A 19,729-nucleotide genomic window follows, 5' to 3' on the forward strand; every position below is an offset into this window, starting at 1 on the left:
CCAAAGTAACACCCTACCAAAACAAACCACTGCGCACACAATTCTCCCTTGGGGAGAGAATGCGAGTCACATTGCTTACTTCACTTCTGGAAGGTGCGCAGTGATGAGGGTGACATAAGAACCTGACTAGAAGAGCATAGATGGAAAGGGCAGTCCTTTGGCTCTACAAGAACTGGCAGCTCAACCTTCAACTTCTTTTTTTAAGATCTTAAAGATTTTGTGTTTCCTGACTTTGTCCTGCACTAGCAGCAATAGTTTCTTTTCAAAAAGCGATGAAAAGAGTAGTTGAACACTGCTGATAAGAGAAACGGAGACTCGTGTCAGAGCTATGCCGCCCGCTGATCTGTGACTCAGATCTAGATCCTGGGGTCCTTCTGTGGTGCACGGCAGGCTGCACAGGGCTGTTGTGCTAAGCACATGGGCAAGTGGTTGCTTTGCATAGATTCAAGGCAGGTTAATCTCGCCACAAGGAAGGAGTGATCTGGCAGCGACATGCTCATGAGCGCAGAATTGGATCCCCTGCATGTCATTTTGAACCTCTCATTTACACTATACATGCAACACTCCACACTTACACTGAGCAGCATCCTATCCCTCAGAGCAGTGGTTGTCAACCAGGGGTCCAGGGCCCTCTGTGGGGACCACAAGCAGGTTTCAGGGGGTCCACCAAGCAGGGACAGTGTTAGGCTCGCTAGGGTGCAGGGCAGAAAGCCAAAGCCCCACAGCATGGGGCTGAAGCCTGGGGCCCTGAGCCCCACCACCCAGGGCTGACGCAAAGCCTGAGCAAAGTAGCTTCGTGGGAGGCCCTGTGGCATGGGGCCCCAGGCAATTACCCTGCTTGCTACCCCCTAATGCTGGCCCCGGCTTTTATATGCAGAAAACCAGTTATTGTGGCACAAGTAGGCCTTGGGAGTTTTTATAGTATGTTGCGGGGGGGGGGGCCTCAGAAAGAAAAGGTTGAGAACCCCTACCTCAGAACACTAGACTCTGAGGGTGAAATCCTGACCCTAGCAAAGTCAATGGGAATTTTGCCAGGATTTTATCCTAAAGCTTCAAGATCAGATCTCCACAAGTCCACCAACAAAACTCTCCATATTATAGCATGTGAATATATAGTTGTATAGTATATATACGTTGTATAGTTTGACCATGTTGGGTGGCAGTGGGAGGGATGGTACTTTTTTATTTTACTTTTGCCAACTGAAACAAACAACCACATGTTTCTGATTCTTCAAACTGTATGAAAATTGAAAGGTACCTTACCCTTACAAGGCACTTTGAGCTGTAATGTCACCGTGAGCTTTACATGTTCTATTTCATTTAGTGCTACACATGTGAAATTCGACAGAAAATCCTCTTCCTTTACTTCCTCAATATTTAAAATGGACTCTCCATAGTATTCCCAATCACGTCCCATAAAACTAGTAGAGAAAGTTGTTACTGTTAGTTGTTAATGGATAGACACAGCTTGCAAAATATGAAAATTATTTCATATGATGCTGTGCTTACAATTGACGGTCTTCACGAAACCTTGAAGTATCGAGATCTTCAGCTTTGATTTCATTAACCTCCCATGTAACAACGGCTATATTTTGCTTCCCAATCCCCAGAAGGGCTCGACAGCTAATGTCCACAGGAGAACCTAAACAAAAGTCAGTGGGAATTTTGTAAATAATCCTTGACACAAGCAAAATTCCAAAATAAGAGTTGTACTGATTTGCACCAAATAATGGACAATGTGAATTAAAACTGATTTAATTATATCTGTGCAAGTTTGTGTTGGCAAGGCCGAAAATAAGGTTAACAAATCTTACACTTCATGGCATAAACTGGTAATGTGCAAGGGAGAGAGAGGAATTCTAACATTCCTGCAAATAGGGAATTATAGATTCATTATAGCAAAGAGTTTAGAATATTTTATTTCTTTAAGTAAATTAAAGTGCTTGCAAAAGGTCCGTCTGATGTCCTGGAAAGGTGGACAGAACCACCTCGAACTAAAGGTCCATCCCCTTAATCAAGGGAGCAGCACAGGAACTGGGATCAACTAAATTCAGGGGACAAATAATAGCGGGGTGGGGGAGCAGGAATAGGAGTGTAGATCATAGGTTTAAAACAAGGGAACCAAATGGGAACACTGAGCAGAGAACCCAGACAGAACCCGCTGCTCTGCACAAAAGGTGCTAAACTGACAACCTGGGAAAATGAAATCCTTTAGCACAGAAGGCAACACAATCTATCCTCACACTCTGCCCAATGCACCCAAACTATGATTAGGAAGCAATATGTCTAGTAGTGAGATGAGAGCTCAGTTTACATGATCTTTCCTTGGCCTCTCTCCTGAGAATGGCCCCAAGAGTGTTAATTAATGCCCAAATAACCCACTAAATGGAAATAACTTTCTGTCACTATGGAAGTCTAGTAACCTCAAGGTGAAGAATTCTATCAATAATATTGTTATCAATCCTGAGTTAGGCAACCCACAGCAGAACGTCATTTAAAAATTATTAAGATAAGAAGTTGATACATACCACACTCCACTTTTATTACAGCATTGTCTGTTGGATATTGAATTCGGGGAGGTATAGGGGAAGGGCATACTGAAATTAAGGTAAAAGGAAAGCAAGTGTTAGACAGCCTTACCACATTATCATTCTAGTTTGCCATGCTAACCTTTTAGCACTGCAGAGGCAGAAATGCAAGCTAACACCAGAACACCAGTGGTCCATATATTTACTAGAATTATCTGATTTTACTCCCAAGACAACATCCTTTGGAAAATCTGCATATTTGTATAAAATGCAAAGGTTGTTTATTAATTGGTGTTACATTTTTACATCAATACTCATAAACAAGGGGAAAGAAGAAAGAGTATCTTTCTAAAGCATGTTGCTTTAGCTAGTTGGTGGAGAAGAAAAATTAGTTATGCACTATCAGGTTTTCTCACCTGTTTACATCGCTCTTTAGTAACATTTAAATCTTTTTTAAAGACAGGATGGGGAATTCCCTCAGGCAGTTGAGCAAGGGACCATTGCCCATCACTTCAGCTTGGTAGATTCCTTTTCCTTGATCTTTTAGCAGTGATGGCTCTTGTCCTTTGGGGTAGTTGGCAATTCAGGTATCCAGTAATAATGCTACTGACATATTTATAGGTCCACATTTTCCAGTGTGCAGGCACAACCTGTGTACAGCTGAATACCCCTGACTCCATCTTTCACAGAGTTTAAGGCCAAAGATCATCTAGCCCAGGGGTGGCCAACCTGAGCCTGAGAAGGAGCCAGAATTTACCAATGTACATTGCCAAAGAGCCACAGTAATAGGTCAGCAGCCGCACCACCCTATCAGCTTCCCCTACCTTCTCACTCTCAGATCCTCCTGCCCACTGGCAGTCCTGCCAACCAATGCCTCCCCCTCCCTCCCCACACCTCCCAATCAGCTGTTTTGTGGTGTGCAGGAGGCTTTGGGGGGAAGGGAGAGGTTATGGGGGCCCATTACCTTAGGCACCATTGTAGTTATGCCACAGTCTACACATAGGCAGATTAGGCAGCTGACTACCAGCTGGTGGGGACTCTGAGGAGTAGTAAGCAGCCCCCAGCTGGGTCACTCGAGAAGCATTCCCACCTCCTCCCCATGGGCTCCCCATCCCCAGTGTGGGTAAGATTGCAGCTGTGGCCATGGCTCAGATGCTGAGCAGCTTGGAGCTAATCCTGGTGGCACTGCGAGCACTGCTGAAGCTTCACATTGCACCCTGTCCACACCTGCTGCTCAGTGCCCATCCCCCATAGGGCCTGCTGCCCCGGCAGAGGCCACAGTGGTGGCTACTTCAACAGCGAGGAGCTCAACCGGGAAGGTATGGGAGAGCAGACTGGAGGTTGCTGGGGGCCAGGCAGAGGGTGCAGGCTGGGATGGGAGGGGGGTGTGAAGGTTCCCACTGTGGATAAGCTGAGCAGGTCCAGGGGAAAGGTTTCAGGGGATGGGGCACCCCTGCCTCAGGGGGTGGAGGCTGAGGAGGCTGGGGAAGAGATTTCGGGGGGAGATGAGGAGCGAGGCCTGATCAGAATTAATCGGTTTTCACTGTTAGAATGTGTGTTTCTCCTAACTAGGCTACATTCGCTGGTGCACTCCAGCTCCTGTGCAACATTTTGACAATGGAAAACCATCGTCAACCTGGTTTGATCAGCCAGCTAAACTGGGTTTCTGGAGCAGCCCGAAAGTAGCTGAAGCATACCAGTAAATCTTGCCCCATCTGGGATAGGATCAAACCTTATCTGACTAGTGAGTGTATCTTAGAAGTCCATAGAAGATGTTACAGATATTGGTGGAAGATGACTTTTTATCTAGGTCAGGTAACATTTTTATTGTATGGAAACAGCTATTCCTTAAGGGCCTTACTTAGACAGTAATGGAAAATGGAGTAGGAATCGTGAACTTTGAAAAGTGCTGAAGAGGCAGTTGTTGTTATACTAGGCTTTGGTTTTCTAACTGAATGGCAGCATGGATCCTGGTGTTTGGTTTCTGGGACGCAGAGACCACATTTTCAGGAGTGGTCTGGAAATTGGTGATAACACTTACTTGCATTTAATACACAGCTGTGTGATTGGCGAATGCAAAGCAAATGCTCTTCGTGTGCAAATTGCCAAGTGTTTCCTTGGCAAAATTGTGGGTGAAGGATTTGGGGCTTAATTCCCCATTGCATTCCTCCCCTTTGACAGAAGCATAATAACTCCATTCCTTTAGTTCCAGTAGAGATGCACCAGCTTGAATCTGGAGTAACACAATATTGACTAAAGCTCTTAGGCTTTTTGACTAACTGCATGCCTGCTCTGGGTGTGGTTTGTTAGTTTAAATTTTGGCATATCAAAACTGAGTTATGTGTGGTTTATGTTGATACAGTATGTGTATTTATTACTAATGTGGGAAGTCTCAGAATTGTTCTTGCACAGATCTTCCATTAGCCTCTATTTACTGGTAAAATGTTAGGTTTAAAATATGGGTGCTGTATCTTACGGTGACATCACACACAAGAACTACCAACATGAGATCATCTCTGCAGGGCTCCTGCACTATAAAATTTAGCACTGTACTACAAGTAAAAATTTTGTACAAATGTGTAAATAAAGTGTAGATAGCTTGCAAAAATGTGTAGACATAGTCTGCATATTGTGTTTGTGTATTTATGGATAAGTTGGATATGTTTTGATTTTCCAAGAAGATAAAAGTAAGCAAAATTTTAGATTTCAGAATTAGGAAGGGGTCCCTAATCTATTCTTGCACCGGGACCATCTGGGGCCTTGCTACGCCCTAAAGGATTGTGGGTATGTAGTGAATGTACCTGGAATGGTCCCTCAGAATAGGTGCTAACTACTTATGCTAAACAATCTGTTCCACCGTGCATTTTGCTGAAGCTGGGAGTACCTTTCCCAGACCTGAAGAAGAGCTCTGTGTGGCTCAAAAGCTGGTCTCTCTCACCAACAGAAGTTGGTCCAATAAAATATATTACCTTACCTACCTCGACTCTCTAAATGATTGTGTGTCATAATCAGAAAACACGAGGGACTGAGGTGCACCAGTGCAGTTGCAGGGAGTTAGTTAAGTGAGATATGCCCGATGATCATTGCAAGTGAACCAGGCCTGGTACTGGAGAAACAATCTGCCCATTTGTGCTGCCATGCTGACCTGGGGGAAAATTCTTTTCAGACCCTACATATAACAATCAGTTAGACCTTGAGCATGTGAGCAAGACCCACCAGCCAAGCACCTGAGAGAGGAGAGAATGCTTGGTACCATCTCAGAGCACCTGTCCTCCCTCTCCAGTGTCCCACCCTCAGCTGTGGCCATCTCTTATGCTTCAGAGGAAGAAGGGAAAAAAAATCACGCCACATTCCAATGAGGATCAAAACCAAAACAAATTCAAAACCTCAAATGTGGCTGCAAAATGGAATTGTTGTCCAGTCAGCTCTGTCCTTGACCATGGTCACAACACTGGGCCCCCTTGATAAGACAGCAATCAAAAGTGTACCCCAAATTCCACTCCTGTCTCATGAGAGGCCCATACACTTTCAAAATAATGAAGTCTCATGCATCTACTAAATTCAAAACACATCAACAAAACTCAAAACGTTTCCCTCTGTTCATATTCATCACCTCAATCTTGTCTGAGTTGTCTGTCATATACTCACCAAACAGCAAAGGGGACAGAATGGAACCTTGTGGCATTCCACTGAGGGAACCAAGGAAGCAAGTTCTTGCCTCCAGAAACGAGCACAGCCAGAATAGCCCCAAGAACAGCAACTTTATAATCACATCCAACAGCCAATGTTGTCAGAGGCTGCTGCTGGGAAATTTAATGTGGTCAGAAAGCACAGTTCAGGGCCAAGGCAGTGTTGGAAGGCAAAGAGATTATTATGAGATGGAGCCCAACCTGGCTCTGTATCTCAACTTTCTCCACCCACAAAAATCTGTTGTAAGCAGCTGGTCACAAGCTTCATCATCAAGGAGCAACAAACTAGTGGAGAACCTTTTTCTCTTTAATGATACACACAAAATTCACTTTGTTGTAGCAAGGCAGGTAGTGATCTTTATCTTATTAAGCAGCAATATGACCATCTTACCTTTAACTATAAAGGGTCTTGTCGCTGATACATTATATACATTTGCATTGTGTGTGTAGGTAAAATGGCAAGTATAATGTCCTTCGTCAGTTTTTTGGGGATGTTTAATAAAAAGATACTTCTCTCCCATTAAATATTTTTCACGTGGTCCTTGGAGAGCTTTGCAGTCCTGAAAAATAAGACACTTTCATCACATGGCTGTACGTAACTTGGAATAATAATCTGATTTTCATTGATGTTGTTAGTGTTTTTATTTACCTTATACCACTTGACAATAGTAGCATTCTCATAATTGTCAATCGTAGGGCAAACAATTCTTCCAGAAGTTAACGTTCCGGTATCATTTGGATAACGTATCTGACTTGGGAAACAAATTCCTTGCTTGTGTGGATACACCATCACACTCACAGTGTACTGTTTCTTATAATTATAACTTAAAAAAATAAAAATAAAAACACATCAGACACAGAGGGCTGTGGAATATTTCTAGGGATTAGCTAGAAATAACCTACAATTTCTACTGAATATTATTTTTGCTTCATACGTATGCACGTGATACTGTATTTCTCTTGCAGTTAAAAGATGTGGGGGAAATGGCCACATAAAAATAGCAATTGGCATATAAAAGTTTCAGGGATTCAGATGGATACCATGAAAATAAGTGAGATTATACAGATTGGGATAACTATCCATCTAACTAAAACAGACATCTGTGCTTATTATAGCCTTAAAACTTTCATTTTTCAGTGTTCTGCTTACTAGCATGTAACACAAGTGTAGTTTCCCGAGTCCTCTTTTGATGTTGGCAGAAACCAAAGAAATCGCCCAGAGGAATGTATCCGTCCACCCTCTTCTGCAGGAATGAGCTGGTTAGTTTGTGTGTGATACCATCTGACGGTCCTATTTTGACAGTCTTGGGGACACTTTACAACCAAAGCTTCGTCTTCCATTGCATGAACTGTAAAAGAAGAAAATAAAAAGTTCCCAATCCTGGCTGGAGAAAAAATACATGGCAAAACTATGGGTAAAATCCTAGCCCCATTAAAGTCAATAGGAGTTTAGACACTGACTTCAAAGGGGCCAGAATTTCACCCTGTGAGTATCTGATATTTTACACATTTTTAATCGGAAAATGCAATAAAATTTCAGAAGGAGTCATGCTGTTGTATGATCATTAATGCATCATATCTTGAGACACTCTTCATGGAACAGTATGCTGAGGTATAATTTAGACCAGGTCTACACGCAAAACTGTACCTGTTTAACTAATTTTAAACCGAGTTAGTTAAACTGGTGCAACTTGGAGAGGGAGCCACTCATATCAATTTATACCTGGCTTATGTTAGTTGCACCAGGTGGAAACTAAGCTGTTATAAACCAGGTTTAAGGTGATATAAGAGTAACCACACAGGGGTTGCATCGGTTTAACTAAATCAGTTTTAAGTTGAATTAATGCAGTTTTCAGGTGTGGACTAGCTTTTAGTACATAAGTGCAAATCCAAAGTGACATACTCTTCTCATTAACATATGAGTATACAATATACCCATTGCTACAAATGCTTCACTTCAAGTTCAGATTGCATTTGTTAGTGCAACATGTTTCCTGTGAGCTAGAAAAAGGAATTTAGGCTGGATTTGGTATGAAACTAAATTACCAGAGCACATTATAGTGGACAATAGGATTGCTTTATGGTTTTAGTTAATTGATTAGCAGCTCCATGAAGTAACAAACATATAAGGACACTGATTCTTACTCTCATAGTTAAACTATGGAACACTGGCAACAGCAGACTTTCTGGAGTCAGCACAGGGGTTAATTTAGTCCTATTCAATTTTTAATTCCTTCTAAATTTTTCTTTTCATGAATGATGTAATAAGTTATTTATAGAACTAATAAGCACTACGTGAGACAGAGGGAAGTCCAGAATTATACCAGAATCAAATAGTCAAAAGTAAGGTCAGGAATTGTTCATCGGAAAATTCAGTGAAATTGAAAATTTTTGTGGCAATATATTGCTTTTCAGGTTAAAATCCCTGCTCTGCCTGATTCAGAGCAGGGACTTAAACCTGTGGGGCAATCAGCTGGTTTGCGGTGTTCAGGAGGCAGGGGAGGGAGGGGAGAGGAGCAAGGACACGGTGTAAAGGGGAAGGAGGTGGGGGGAGAAGAGGTGGGTTAAGGGTGGGGGCTTGGGGGGAAGGGGTAGAGTGTGGGGGGGGGTGAGGGTTGAGCCCCCCGCCCCTGGTGCTTGCACAGTAGGGGAAGCTGCCGTTGCTGCTGCGCACTGTGCTTCTCCTAGCCTACAGCACCTTCAGCCTCCTTGCCTGCCTCATTGTCTGCAGTGCCCGTGGGCTGTGCCTGTGTGGGGTAAGGCGGGGGCACCTCCCATTGCTTCATACTCAGCAATGATGATTGTAGTATTAAATTGTTTCTTTAAAATTGTTTAAAACTTATACCTGTATTAAATTGCTTGTTAAAAATTGTTTAAAATGTATATACTGCCTTTTGTCTGGCAAAAAAAAAATTCCCTGGAACCTAACCCCCCTCCCCCATTTACATTAATTCTTATGGGGAAATTGGATTCGCTTAACACCTTTTCACTTGAAGTCGCATTTTTCAGGAACATAACTGCAACGTTAAGTGAGGAGTTACTGTATTATCATCTAGGTGCCTGTAAATACCACATAGGCAGGAGGTTCTAAAGGGAAATGTTTATACAGGGACCAGTAGAGGAAGGAAGATTGTATACACACCCCATCAGGGATGCATGCCAAAAATGCAGAATGTTCTGGAAGTTCCAGGAAAGTAAGAGAATAAGAAAAAGAAACCAGAAGGACAGGAGAGGGGATACCAGAATCTGGTGGAGAGGTGAAAAGAGGGGGAAATAGTGGGAGTGAGTACAGGAGAAATTGGGGAAGCAGGATAAAATGAGAAGTTAAGGAAAACAAATGGAGAAATTGAGACAGGAAATTGGGGAAAGACACTGCACCCAATTTTCAAACTAGAGTGGGGACTTCAACATTTGAATGCTCAGACTGGGCATAAAATGGTCATGAATAAATGTAGGATGGAAATTAGAGGGAGGAGGAGGAGAGATATTCTAGAACAGTCTCCCGACAATAGTACTGGGGGAAAACAACCTAACTAGATTTAGGATGAAGCTTAATGCACTTATGAATGGGATTATATGACAGGGTTGTCTGAGATATCAGAAGACTGGAGTCCACCATGACCCAGGAGATCTCTTCCAGTCCTATGTGACAGTTTAGGTACATAGATACTGAAAATTGATTATTTAGTTGGCTGTGCACCAGTGTGAGCACCCAAATGCTGAAACAGCTGCTCTGAGATAGACACTCGGGTCTCAAAATTACATACACATTGGGGAAAAGAGAGATGAGAGAGAATTAGTGGGAGTGGGGGTTAGACAACCTGATGGAGGAGAGAGAAAACAAGAGAGGAGTCAAGAAAGAGAAGAGGTAGCCGGATGGAACTATGGAGAAAATCCCTCTGGCAGAAAAGACACTTATTGTCAGGCTAGAAATACTGCCTTCCCAAAAGCTACTTAAGGGAAGTGGTAAGTGTCAGGAGTATCAGGATGTGACAGCATTGCCTGGCCTAAGGAGGAACGCATTTAAAATGGAAGCATTTAAAAAGACAAAGGAGGAGGAGAAAGGTTATAAATAGGTTTGGAAGGATTAGCTTTTTATTGGTAAGTATCAGTGAATGTTGATCTCACCATATACACACAAACCAGCAAAAACTACTTCCATCAATAACAATTGAAATTTACAAAGTACGAAAAATGCTGCTTGAGAGTTTGATTTAAAGATGTTTACTTTGTATACATTCAGATGTGATGTTGAAAATTTGTATTTTAACAGTTAAAAGCTTTACCTTTTTGAAGCTTAACATCTGCTGTCATTAAACAATTATGTGACCCCCACATAATTTCTCACAAATGTTAAAATTTAAATTGATAAAGATTGAAAAAATGCTTAAAAATAAACACTGAAATATCTGTCAAAAAAATTTTAAATCAAATTCTGCCAAGCCTAGTTATAAAGGAGACTAGGGACTTGATCTAAACCCATTGAAGTCAAGGCAGCTTATCTTGGTGCAACTTTAAGCAGAATTTAGCTTTTAAATAAATTGAATTCATTTGTCAATTGGGATTGATATGTAAACCTACACATATGGAAACCTATAATCGGAAATGTGTTTTATATAGCTGCTTTCATATTCACACTGTCCGAATCAACATGCAATTCAGTGAGTTAGATAGGAGAGATATGTAAGGTCTAAATAATATTACACTGGTAGATGGTGGCTGTAGAGACAATCCAGGAGCCCTTACTTGCGTGGTCACATTGAAGCAGAAGGGACTACTAACATAAATAAGGGTGGCGAGCCCAGCCTACGAAAGCCTGGCAGTCATGTTTGCATTTAGCCAACATCTCACACAGCAATGTACATTAAAAATCACCTTTAATGAGAGAGGAAATGTTAGCTAGGGCTCCAGTATAGCAAAGCACTTAAACATATGCTTGACTTCAGTGAAACATAACCATGTGCTTAGGTGATTTTGTTGAATGGGGGCCTAGAGTACCAGTTATCCTTTCATAAAGCACCTTTACCTTCCACCTGCATAGCTACCAGAAGCAGACAAAGGAAGCTTAGGCCTTGTCTACACTGCCATTTTACAGCACTGCAACTTTCTCGCTCAGGGGCGTGAAAAAACACCCCCCTGAGCGCTGCAAGTTTTAGCACTGTAAAGTGGCAGTGTAGACAGCTGCACTCCCAGTGCTGGGAGCTACTCTTCTTATGGGGGTGGGTTTTTTGTAGCGCTGGAAGAGCTCTCTCGGAGTGCTGGTGCCGCGACTACACAGCCATGTTAAAGCAGCACTTTAATGTTGCTAGTGAAGACCCTTAGTTTAATATCTCAGAGGCGGGCAGTGGTTGATGTATTTTAATAACCTTAGGTAATACTATCTGGGACTAATTTTAAACTGTGTTTGGTGGCTTGAACTAAGCCAGCTACTTTTAAGTAAAGTGTCCATTATTTGGGGACTTTCAAGCTATTTCTGTAGAAGAGACAGTCACATATTTGTAACATGAGACTTACATGATTCTGATGTCATGGAAACTGAGAGGAAAGTAGATAGCAGGATCAAGTGCAGAAGGCCCATCACGGTTCTAAATAAAGAAATAAAAAGAAAGAGTGGGATTTTGCAGAGTGCTCTCTTACTGCATCCACAATACTATCGCTGCAGTACAGATAAAGATGCACATTGATTAAGAGATAACAGTACAGTGGGATGATAAACCGAGTCATACGGGCTGCTGACTGTATAGTATGCTAGTTCTGCAGCATGATTTATAGCATTTGCCTCATAAACTAATACAAGAGTTAGATTATGTTGACGCTGCCATTACAGTGTTAGTTGCTCACAGCAGTGTTCCTAGCCTCTGTTTGCCAGAAGCTGGGAGTGGATGATGGGGGATGGATCACTCAGTGATTGCTTGTTCTGTTCATTCCCTCTGAAGCACCTGGCATTGGCCACAGTCAGAAGACAGGATACTGACCCAGGATGGCCATTCTTATGTTTATGAAAAAATTATTCATTTTTGCTGATTTTTCCCGAGCTTGGTCTTTGCTAAAAGGTGAATTTGTTCCAAAAGTTTGAGCAAAAGCTGTTGAACAATTCTTGGCTTATCCAAGCATGAAAAATATCTCTGTATTCTAATGAAGGCCAAGACTGCACTCAACCCCATGCACAAATGCATAATAGCAGGTAAGGCATAAGAAGCCTCCAAATCTTGTGTTCCTCATGCAGGGTGGTGTCAGCCTCAACCCTTGCAATCACCTAAGCACAAGAACTGTGCAGGATTCGTGCCATTAATGACATTAAGGAAGCCAAAGAGGAGGTGAAGACATGGCCCAAACAGATGTGCAAAGAAGGGAGTGCACACTGCACCCTCTTAATGGGTGTAGCAGCAGACATACTCCCATTACATACAGTACCAGAAAGTTCCGGAGACTTCACAATGCCTGCTAGAATTCACACTGAGCAGCATGGCTCAGCACTTCCCCAGCAAAATACTTTATTAGGGAAAAAATGGTGTAATTGGTATTCGTTTGTGGAGATTTGCAAATATAGCCTTTCCCTAGCTCAATCCACACACGGAGGGCATGGATCAGCATTTATGTCTCACTCCCTATCAGTGCCTGGCCCGGTGCAGGGAAGCTGATGATCCAACCAGTGGACCAAATTCAGTGATGAATCCTGGTCACGTGCCACCTGAGGCACATTGCACATACACTAGGAAGAAGAATCCAGACAACATCTCAGAAGACAGAATAAATACAATCCAGCTAAACTAAGCAGCCGTGACAGTTTACCGTATTCGGCATTTCTGTTTTGTAAGAAAATCTGACATTTCATTTGAGATTTTTGAAATTTCCTACAAAATGGATATGCCAAAAAAACCCTCTGTTTTGGAAAATTTAAAAACTTCATTTCGAAATAAAATTTTGCTTTCAACATTTACCTTGTATTTTATTTTTATTTTACCATTTTTTGTCACATATCCAGTAATAGTACCGCATAATATGACATGTCACAACAACTTCAAGTTATGTCATAATATAATTGGGAAGCCACATCTTGCATCTGTTGCAGATCAGTTTTCAAGAGAACCCTAATTCGGAGTGAATTACAACAACTTAGCTTGGAGATAAAGAAAGCATGAACGATATTGGAAAAGAAGTAAGTAACATACTGCACGTGTTAAGTACACTGTCTTTACTACCATGCGGCGAAGTGAGGCAGCCGCCTCAGGTGCCAGACTGTTGGGGGGCGCCACTAGGATCCAGAGTGTAGAAAATTGTGTCTGCTGCTGGTGCATATGTATTCTCTCTGCTCTAGATGCACAGAGATGGTGGAGTGCTGTGCTGGAGGAAGGAGGGCATAAGAGACAGAACAGGCAGGCAGGAGAAAAGGTGAGAGGGAATAACAGAAAGCAGCAGGAGCTGCAGGGAGAGAGAGAGAGGAGGAGGAGCCTCTTATGTACCTCTCTAGCACCCCCAGGAGCCTGGACTGATTTACACCAGCTTCTCAGGGAGCTTCCTGTTTCCTGCTGCTTCCCTGAACCCACTTGAGGAGAACAGGCAGTCAACTGAAGTAGTAGGAGCCAGTTAGGCCCTTAAGACGCTGATATCGTCCCTCACTCAGGCCCTGCTACCAGCCTGCTTATTTGTCTCCTTCAATTGAGTGTTGAGCAGGGCTGGCTCCAGCGTTTTTGCCACCCCAAGCAGGGAAAAAAAAACAAACCACCTTGCCACTGAACACGGAGGCGGAGCGATGGTGTGGCCGTCGAATTGCTGCCGAGCGCGAAACACGCTGTAACGGAGCGGCAGCCAAATTCCTGCCGCCGCCGAGGGCGGATTGCCGCCCCAGAGCCCAACATCCTGCCGCCCCTTTACATTTGCCACCTCAAGCACCTCCTTGGTTCGTTGGTGCCTGGAGCCGGCCCTGGTGTTGAGAGCCACTATAGCTGGAACAGATCAGCAGTCATGAGTGAAAGAAGAAAACACCGCTCTGGGGCAGCACTCAGAAAAAGAAAGAAAGCAAAGGAAGCTTTTCTATCTAAGCAGGAAGGAGCTCTCCTGAGATACATAGACACAAATGTTCACAGTGAGCCTTCCGGCCCCAATGAGGATGTGAGTGGTGAGGAGATGCCTGATCTTCCAGTTAGTCAGGGTGCAGGTGACCTGGCGGCTACTGCAGCATCCATCTCTCCATCTCAAATGAATGTAACCATGCACATTCCTGAAGAAAAGTGTAGATCAGAGAAGAGTGTGGTGGAGGCGCAAGAAACAGCTGCTCCTGAGTTTAGTTCCTTAAGTCTAGATGATCCAGGACTCTGGACCGACTTGAGCAGTAGCCTGAGGGACTTCCTTGTACTGCATGGGCCACAGCAAGTGAAAAAATTCATGTTCCCCAAAGACAATGAAAATAGACATTTTCATCCAACACATTACTGGCATGAAATCCCCAATGGTGACAAAGTGGAGAGGCCATGGCTTATGTACTCAAAAACCCAGAATGCTGCATACTGTTTTTGTTGCAAACTCTTCCAGTCTAATGTTCCAGCCACATTGGGTTCTACAGGAACAAAAGGACTGGTAAAATCTGGCTAGAAATCTGGCATGCCATGAGAAGGCAGCAAATCACCAGAGAGCATTCCATAGCTGGAAAGAGCTTGAGATGAGATTAAGGTTAAAGGCCACCATAGATGGTCAGCATCAACAGAAGATTGCATCAGAGTCTCTTTACTGGCAAAATGTTCGGAAAAGGCTCATTGCCATTGTGAGAATGCTTGCTACCCAAAACCTAGCACTGCGTGGCACTTCAGATCAGCTGCATGTGCCAAACAATGGAAACTTCCTTAAAATTGTGGAGCTGATGGCTGAGTTTGATGCTGTACTCCAGGAGTATCTAAGAAGAGTCACCACCCAAGAAATGGACACACACCAGTACCTTGGAAAAACAATTCAAAATGAGATCATGCCGTTACTGGCAACAAAAGTCAAACAGAAGATTGTAGCAGATCTGAAGTCAGCAAGATATTACTCTGTTATTCTGGACTGCACACCTGACATCAGCCATATGGAACACATGACTTTAAAGGTGCGTTTTGTAACAACAACATAACCTAGTGAAAACGTCCCTGCAATGGTGACTGTCAGAGAGCATTTTCTAGAATTTATGGACATTGATGATACTACAGGAGCTAGTATGACAAATGTGCTTCTTAAAAAGCTGGAAGATACGGGAATTGCGGTAGCTGACATGAGAGGTCAGGGCTATGATAATGGTGCCAACATGAGAGGAAAGAACAGAGGAGTGCAGACATGGATCCGAGAGTTAAACCCTCGAGCTTTTTTTCTCCCATGCAGTTCTCATTCATTGAACTTGGTGGTCAGTGATGCAGCATCAGTTTCTAGTGAGGCTGCTGAATTACTTAATGTAATTCAAAGAATCTATGTATTTTTTCTCTGCGTCAACTCATCGATGGCAAATTTTGAAGCAACATCTGGGAACATCCTCTCTGACACCGAAACCACTGAGTGCCACACAATGGGAAAGTCGAGTGGAGGCGACAAAGCCTATCAAACACCAAATTGGGAAGATAGATGATGCCATAGTTGCCATGATGGAGGATAATGCTACAACAGGAACTGTTCGTGGGAGAAGGAAATGGAATCTCCAGAAACATACATAACTTCAAATTTCTGTGTGGCTTAGTGTTGTGGCATGACATACTGTTTGACATAAATGTTGTAAGCAAGAGACTCCAAGGTGTTGACCTTGATATATCTGGAGCAATGGAACAACTGGACAAAGTAAAGTCATACCTACAGTCTTACCGGTCAGATGAGGGATTTCAAAACATTCTGAAAAGTGCACAGAAGTTGACAAAAGAACTTCATACTGAAGCTATTTTCCCACCCATTCAAGAATACAAGAGTCACCGAAGAAGAAGACATTTTGATTATGAGGCATGGGATAATCCCATAAGAGACCCCAAACAACAATTCAAAGTTGAATTCTTTAACCAGGTGCTAGATTGTGCAATACAATCAGCTGAAGAACGTTTCATGCAGCTCAAGGAACACAGCACTATATTTGGGATGTTCTATGATATTCCAAAACTCCTCACTATACCTGAAGAAGACCTACATCAGCAATGCAGAGCACTAGAGACAGTGTTGACACACGATGACATGCACAATATTGATGCGAGTGATTTAGGTGATGAACTGAAAGCCCTTTCAAGATACATCTCAGCAGGATCAACTCCAAAGGCTGTTCTGACATATATGTGCACAAATAAGATGACGACCCTCTTTCCAAAAGCTTTTGTTGCTCTGCGCATACTTCTAACACTTCCTGTAACAGTTGCCAGTGGAGAACACAGTTTCTCCAAGCTGAAGTTAATAAAAACACATCTACGCTCCACAATGACACAGGAGAGGCTGGTCGGCCTTGCAACCATCTCAATAGAGCATGAGCTGGCCCAGACTGTGGACCTTCAGGAAGCAGTTCAAATCTTTGCAACAAAGAAGGCACGGAAAGCAGCACTTTGATTATTTAAACAGATAAAAATGCCAGTGTTTACTATGCAGACAAGAAAATTTACATTTGCTGTTCAGGCATCGAAAAGTTAAGTGTTACTTAAAATTTTTGAACAAGGCATTTTAAGTTGTTAGTTCTCCTTTATTGGGGTAGGTAGCAGAGCAGTACCATGAGAGGAGTAGAACAGGAATAAGGCAGAATTGAGACCTTTCGAAGTTTTGGCCCAAGTGAGGGGGCATCATTTGAGCTCCCCACCTCAGGTGCCAAAATGTTCTGGGCCGGCCCTGAGCCTTTTATTTAAGCGTCTGTGATAAATGAAGCGGGGGCGGGGGAAGGGGAGCTCCCTTTTATGGACACCAGCCAGCCAGTAGCTATAAAATCCCTCTTAGTACCTGTTCTCTAATTGCTCTACCTGTAAAGGGTTAAAAAGTCTCATTGCTATGCACAGGTAAAAGGAATTGAGTGGGCACCTGGCCAAAAGAGCCAATGGGAAGGCTAGAACTTTTTAAAAATTGAAACAAGACTCCCCTTTTGTCTGTCTGTTGTTGTTCTCCGGGGAGAGGTGAACAGGACAGAGCTATGCTGTAAGAGCTTGGGCCAGGTATGAAAAAATCATCAGTATCATACCTAGAAACTACTCATTTAAAAAATCCAGATATGTAAGTAGATCAGAAAATGTCTATAGCTTGTGGATTCCTCTGTGCTAACCCCAGGTGGTTTTTGTTTTGCTCATAACCTTTAAGCTGGACCTCAAGAAAATTATTCTTAGTGCTTAATCCTTGTAGATGCTTATTAAAACCTAGCAATAGCCTGAGTTCCCAGATGTATTTTCTTTCTTTTTTTTTTTTTTGATTAATAAAATTTACCTTTTCTAAAAACAGAATTGGATTTTTGTGTCTTAAGAGGTTTGTGCACATGTTGTTTAATTAGCTGGTGGCAACAGCTGATTTCTTTTTTTTCCTTCTCAGCTCTTCCTTGGAAGGGGGGTGAAAGGGCTTGAGGGTACCCCACAGGAAGGAATTCCCAAGTGAGCCTTCCTGGTCTCTCAAAGGTGTTCTGCACTTGGGTGGTGGCAGCATCTACCAATCCAAGGTCATAAGAACATAAGAATGGCCATACTGGGTCAGACCAAAGGTCCATCCAGCCCAGTATCCTGTCTACCGACAGTGGCCAATGCCAGGTGCCCCAGAGGGAGTGAACCTAACAGGTAATGATCAAGTGATCTCTCTCCTGCCATCCATCTCCACCCTCTGACAAACAGAGGCTAGGGACACCATTCTTACCCATCCTGGCTAATAGCCATTAATGGACTTAACCTCCATGAATTTATCCAGTTCTCTTTTAAACCCTGTTATAGTCCTAGCCTTCACAACCTCCTCAGGCAAGGAGTTCCACAGGTTGACTGTGCGCTGTGTGAAGAAGAACTTCCTTTTATTTGCTTTAAACCTGCTGCCCATTAATTTCATTTGGTGGCCCCTAGTTCTTATATTATGGGAACAAATAAATAACTTTTCCTTATTCACCTTCTCCACACCACTCATGATTTTATATACCTCTATCATATCACCCCTTAGTCTCCTCTTTTCCAAGCTAAAAAGTCCTAGCCTCTTTAATCATTCCTCATATGGGACCTGTTCCAAACCCCTAATCATTTTAGTTGCCCTTTTCTGAACCTTTTCTAATGCCAGTATATCTTTTTTGAGATGAGGGGACCACATCTGTACACAGTATTCAAGATGTGGGCATACCATGAATTTATATAAGGGCAATACAATATTCTCTATCTTATTCTCTGTCCCTTTTTTAATGATTCCTAACATCCCATTTGCTTTTTTGACTGTTGCTGCACACTGCGTGGATGTCTTCAGAGAACTATTCACGATGACTCCAAGATCTTTCTCCTGATTAGTTGTCGCTGAATTAGCCCCCATCATATTGTATGTATAGTTGGGGTTATTTTTTTCCAATGCACATTACTTTACATTTATCCACATTAAATTTCATTTGCCATTTTGTTGCCCAATCACCTAGTTTTGTGAGATCTTTTTGAAGTTCTTCACAGTCTGCTTTGGTCTTAACTATCTTGAGCAGTTTAGTATCATCTGCAAACTTTGCCACCTCACTGTTTACCTCTTTCTCCAAATCATTTATGAATAAGTTGAATAGGATTGGTCCTAGGACTGACCCTTGGGGAACACCACTATTTACTCCTTTCCATTCTGAAAATTTACCATTTATTCCTACCCTTTGTTCCCTGTCTTTTAACCAGTTCTCAATCCATGAAAGGATCTTCCCTCTTATTCCATGACAACTTAATTTACGTAAGAGCCTTTGGTGAGGGACCCTGTCAAAGGTCAGAGAAAAGCTGTAACCTTGGGAGTTTAACATAAGCCTGAAGTGGCAAGTATTAATTTTTAGAGTCCTTGCGGGCCCCCTACCTTCTGCACTCAAAGTGCCAGAGTGGGGAATCAGCCTTGACAGCGTCAAATATTTTCAAACTAAGCTACTGCATTTTTTCTTCATCTAGTGCTATGCACATACCAAGCCCGAAGTGTAAAAAAAAGTTGGTTTTGAGTTTTCAGAGCAGATTGAAAAGCACCATTTTTATATTTAGCTATCTAGCTAGACTTTTTTTCCCCTTCTTCCAAATATAGTAAGCTCAATAGTAGCCAGGGGATTTTTCTCAGACTTTTTAAATGTGATAACAAAAATCACTTCTGAAATTAGAGCAAATATGAGAGTTTCCATTTATACAAAAAGAAAAGGAGTACTTGTGGCACCTTAGAGACTAACCAATTTATTTGAGCATAAGCTTTCGTGAGCTACAGCTGTAGCTCACGAAAGCTTATGCTCAAATAAATTGGTTAGTCTCTAAGGTGCCACAAGTACTCCTTTTCTTTTTGCGAATACAGACTAACACGGCTGTTACTCTGAAACCTGTCCATTTATACAATACTTTTTAGGGAGATTCAGAAGCGACA

At 42.5% G+C, this 19,729-nt stretch overlaps 1 protein-coding gene across 3 annotated transcripts in view; it reads right to left on the reverse strand.

Moving 5' to 3' along the window:
* Positions 1-19,729, reverse strand: part of IL1RL1 (interleukin 1 receptor like 1) — a 45,695-nt gene that overhangs the window by 18,402 nt on the left and 7,564 nt on the right. For all 3 annotated transcript variants that reach the window (XM_043536713.1, XM_043536704.1, XM_037897961.2), the window contains 7 exons: positions 11,732-11,802; positions 7,368-7,566; positions 6,867-7,041; positions 6,609-6,777; positions 2,529-2,597; positions 1,510-1,642; positions 1,264-1,421 (listed from right to left, as the gene is read on the reverse strand). In XM_043536713.1, the coding sequence (XP_043392648.1) occupies positions 1,264-1,421; positions 1,510-1,642; positions 2,529-2,597; positions 6,609-6,777; positions 6,867-7,041; positions 7,368-7,566; positions 11,732-11,795 (967 nt within the window). In that variant the 5' untranslated portion in view covers positions 11,796-11,802. The remainder of the gene's footprint in view (positions 1-1,263; positions 1,422-1,509; positions 1,643-2,528; positions 2,598-6,608; positions 6,778-6,866; positions 7,042-7,367; positions 7,567-11,731; positions 11,803-19,729) is intronic.

The sequence above is a fragment of the Chelonia mydas genome, chromosome 1 (genome assembly GCF_015237465.2).
Source record: "Chelonia mydas isolate rCheMyd1 chromosome 1, rCheMyd1.pri.v2, whole genome shotgun sequence".
In the NCBI taxonomy this organism is placed as follows: Eukaryota; Metazoa; Chordata; order Testudines; family Cheloniidae; genus Chelonia; species Chelonia mydas.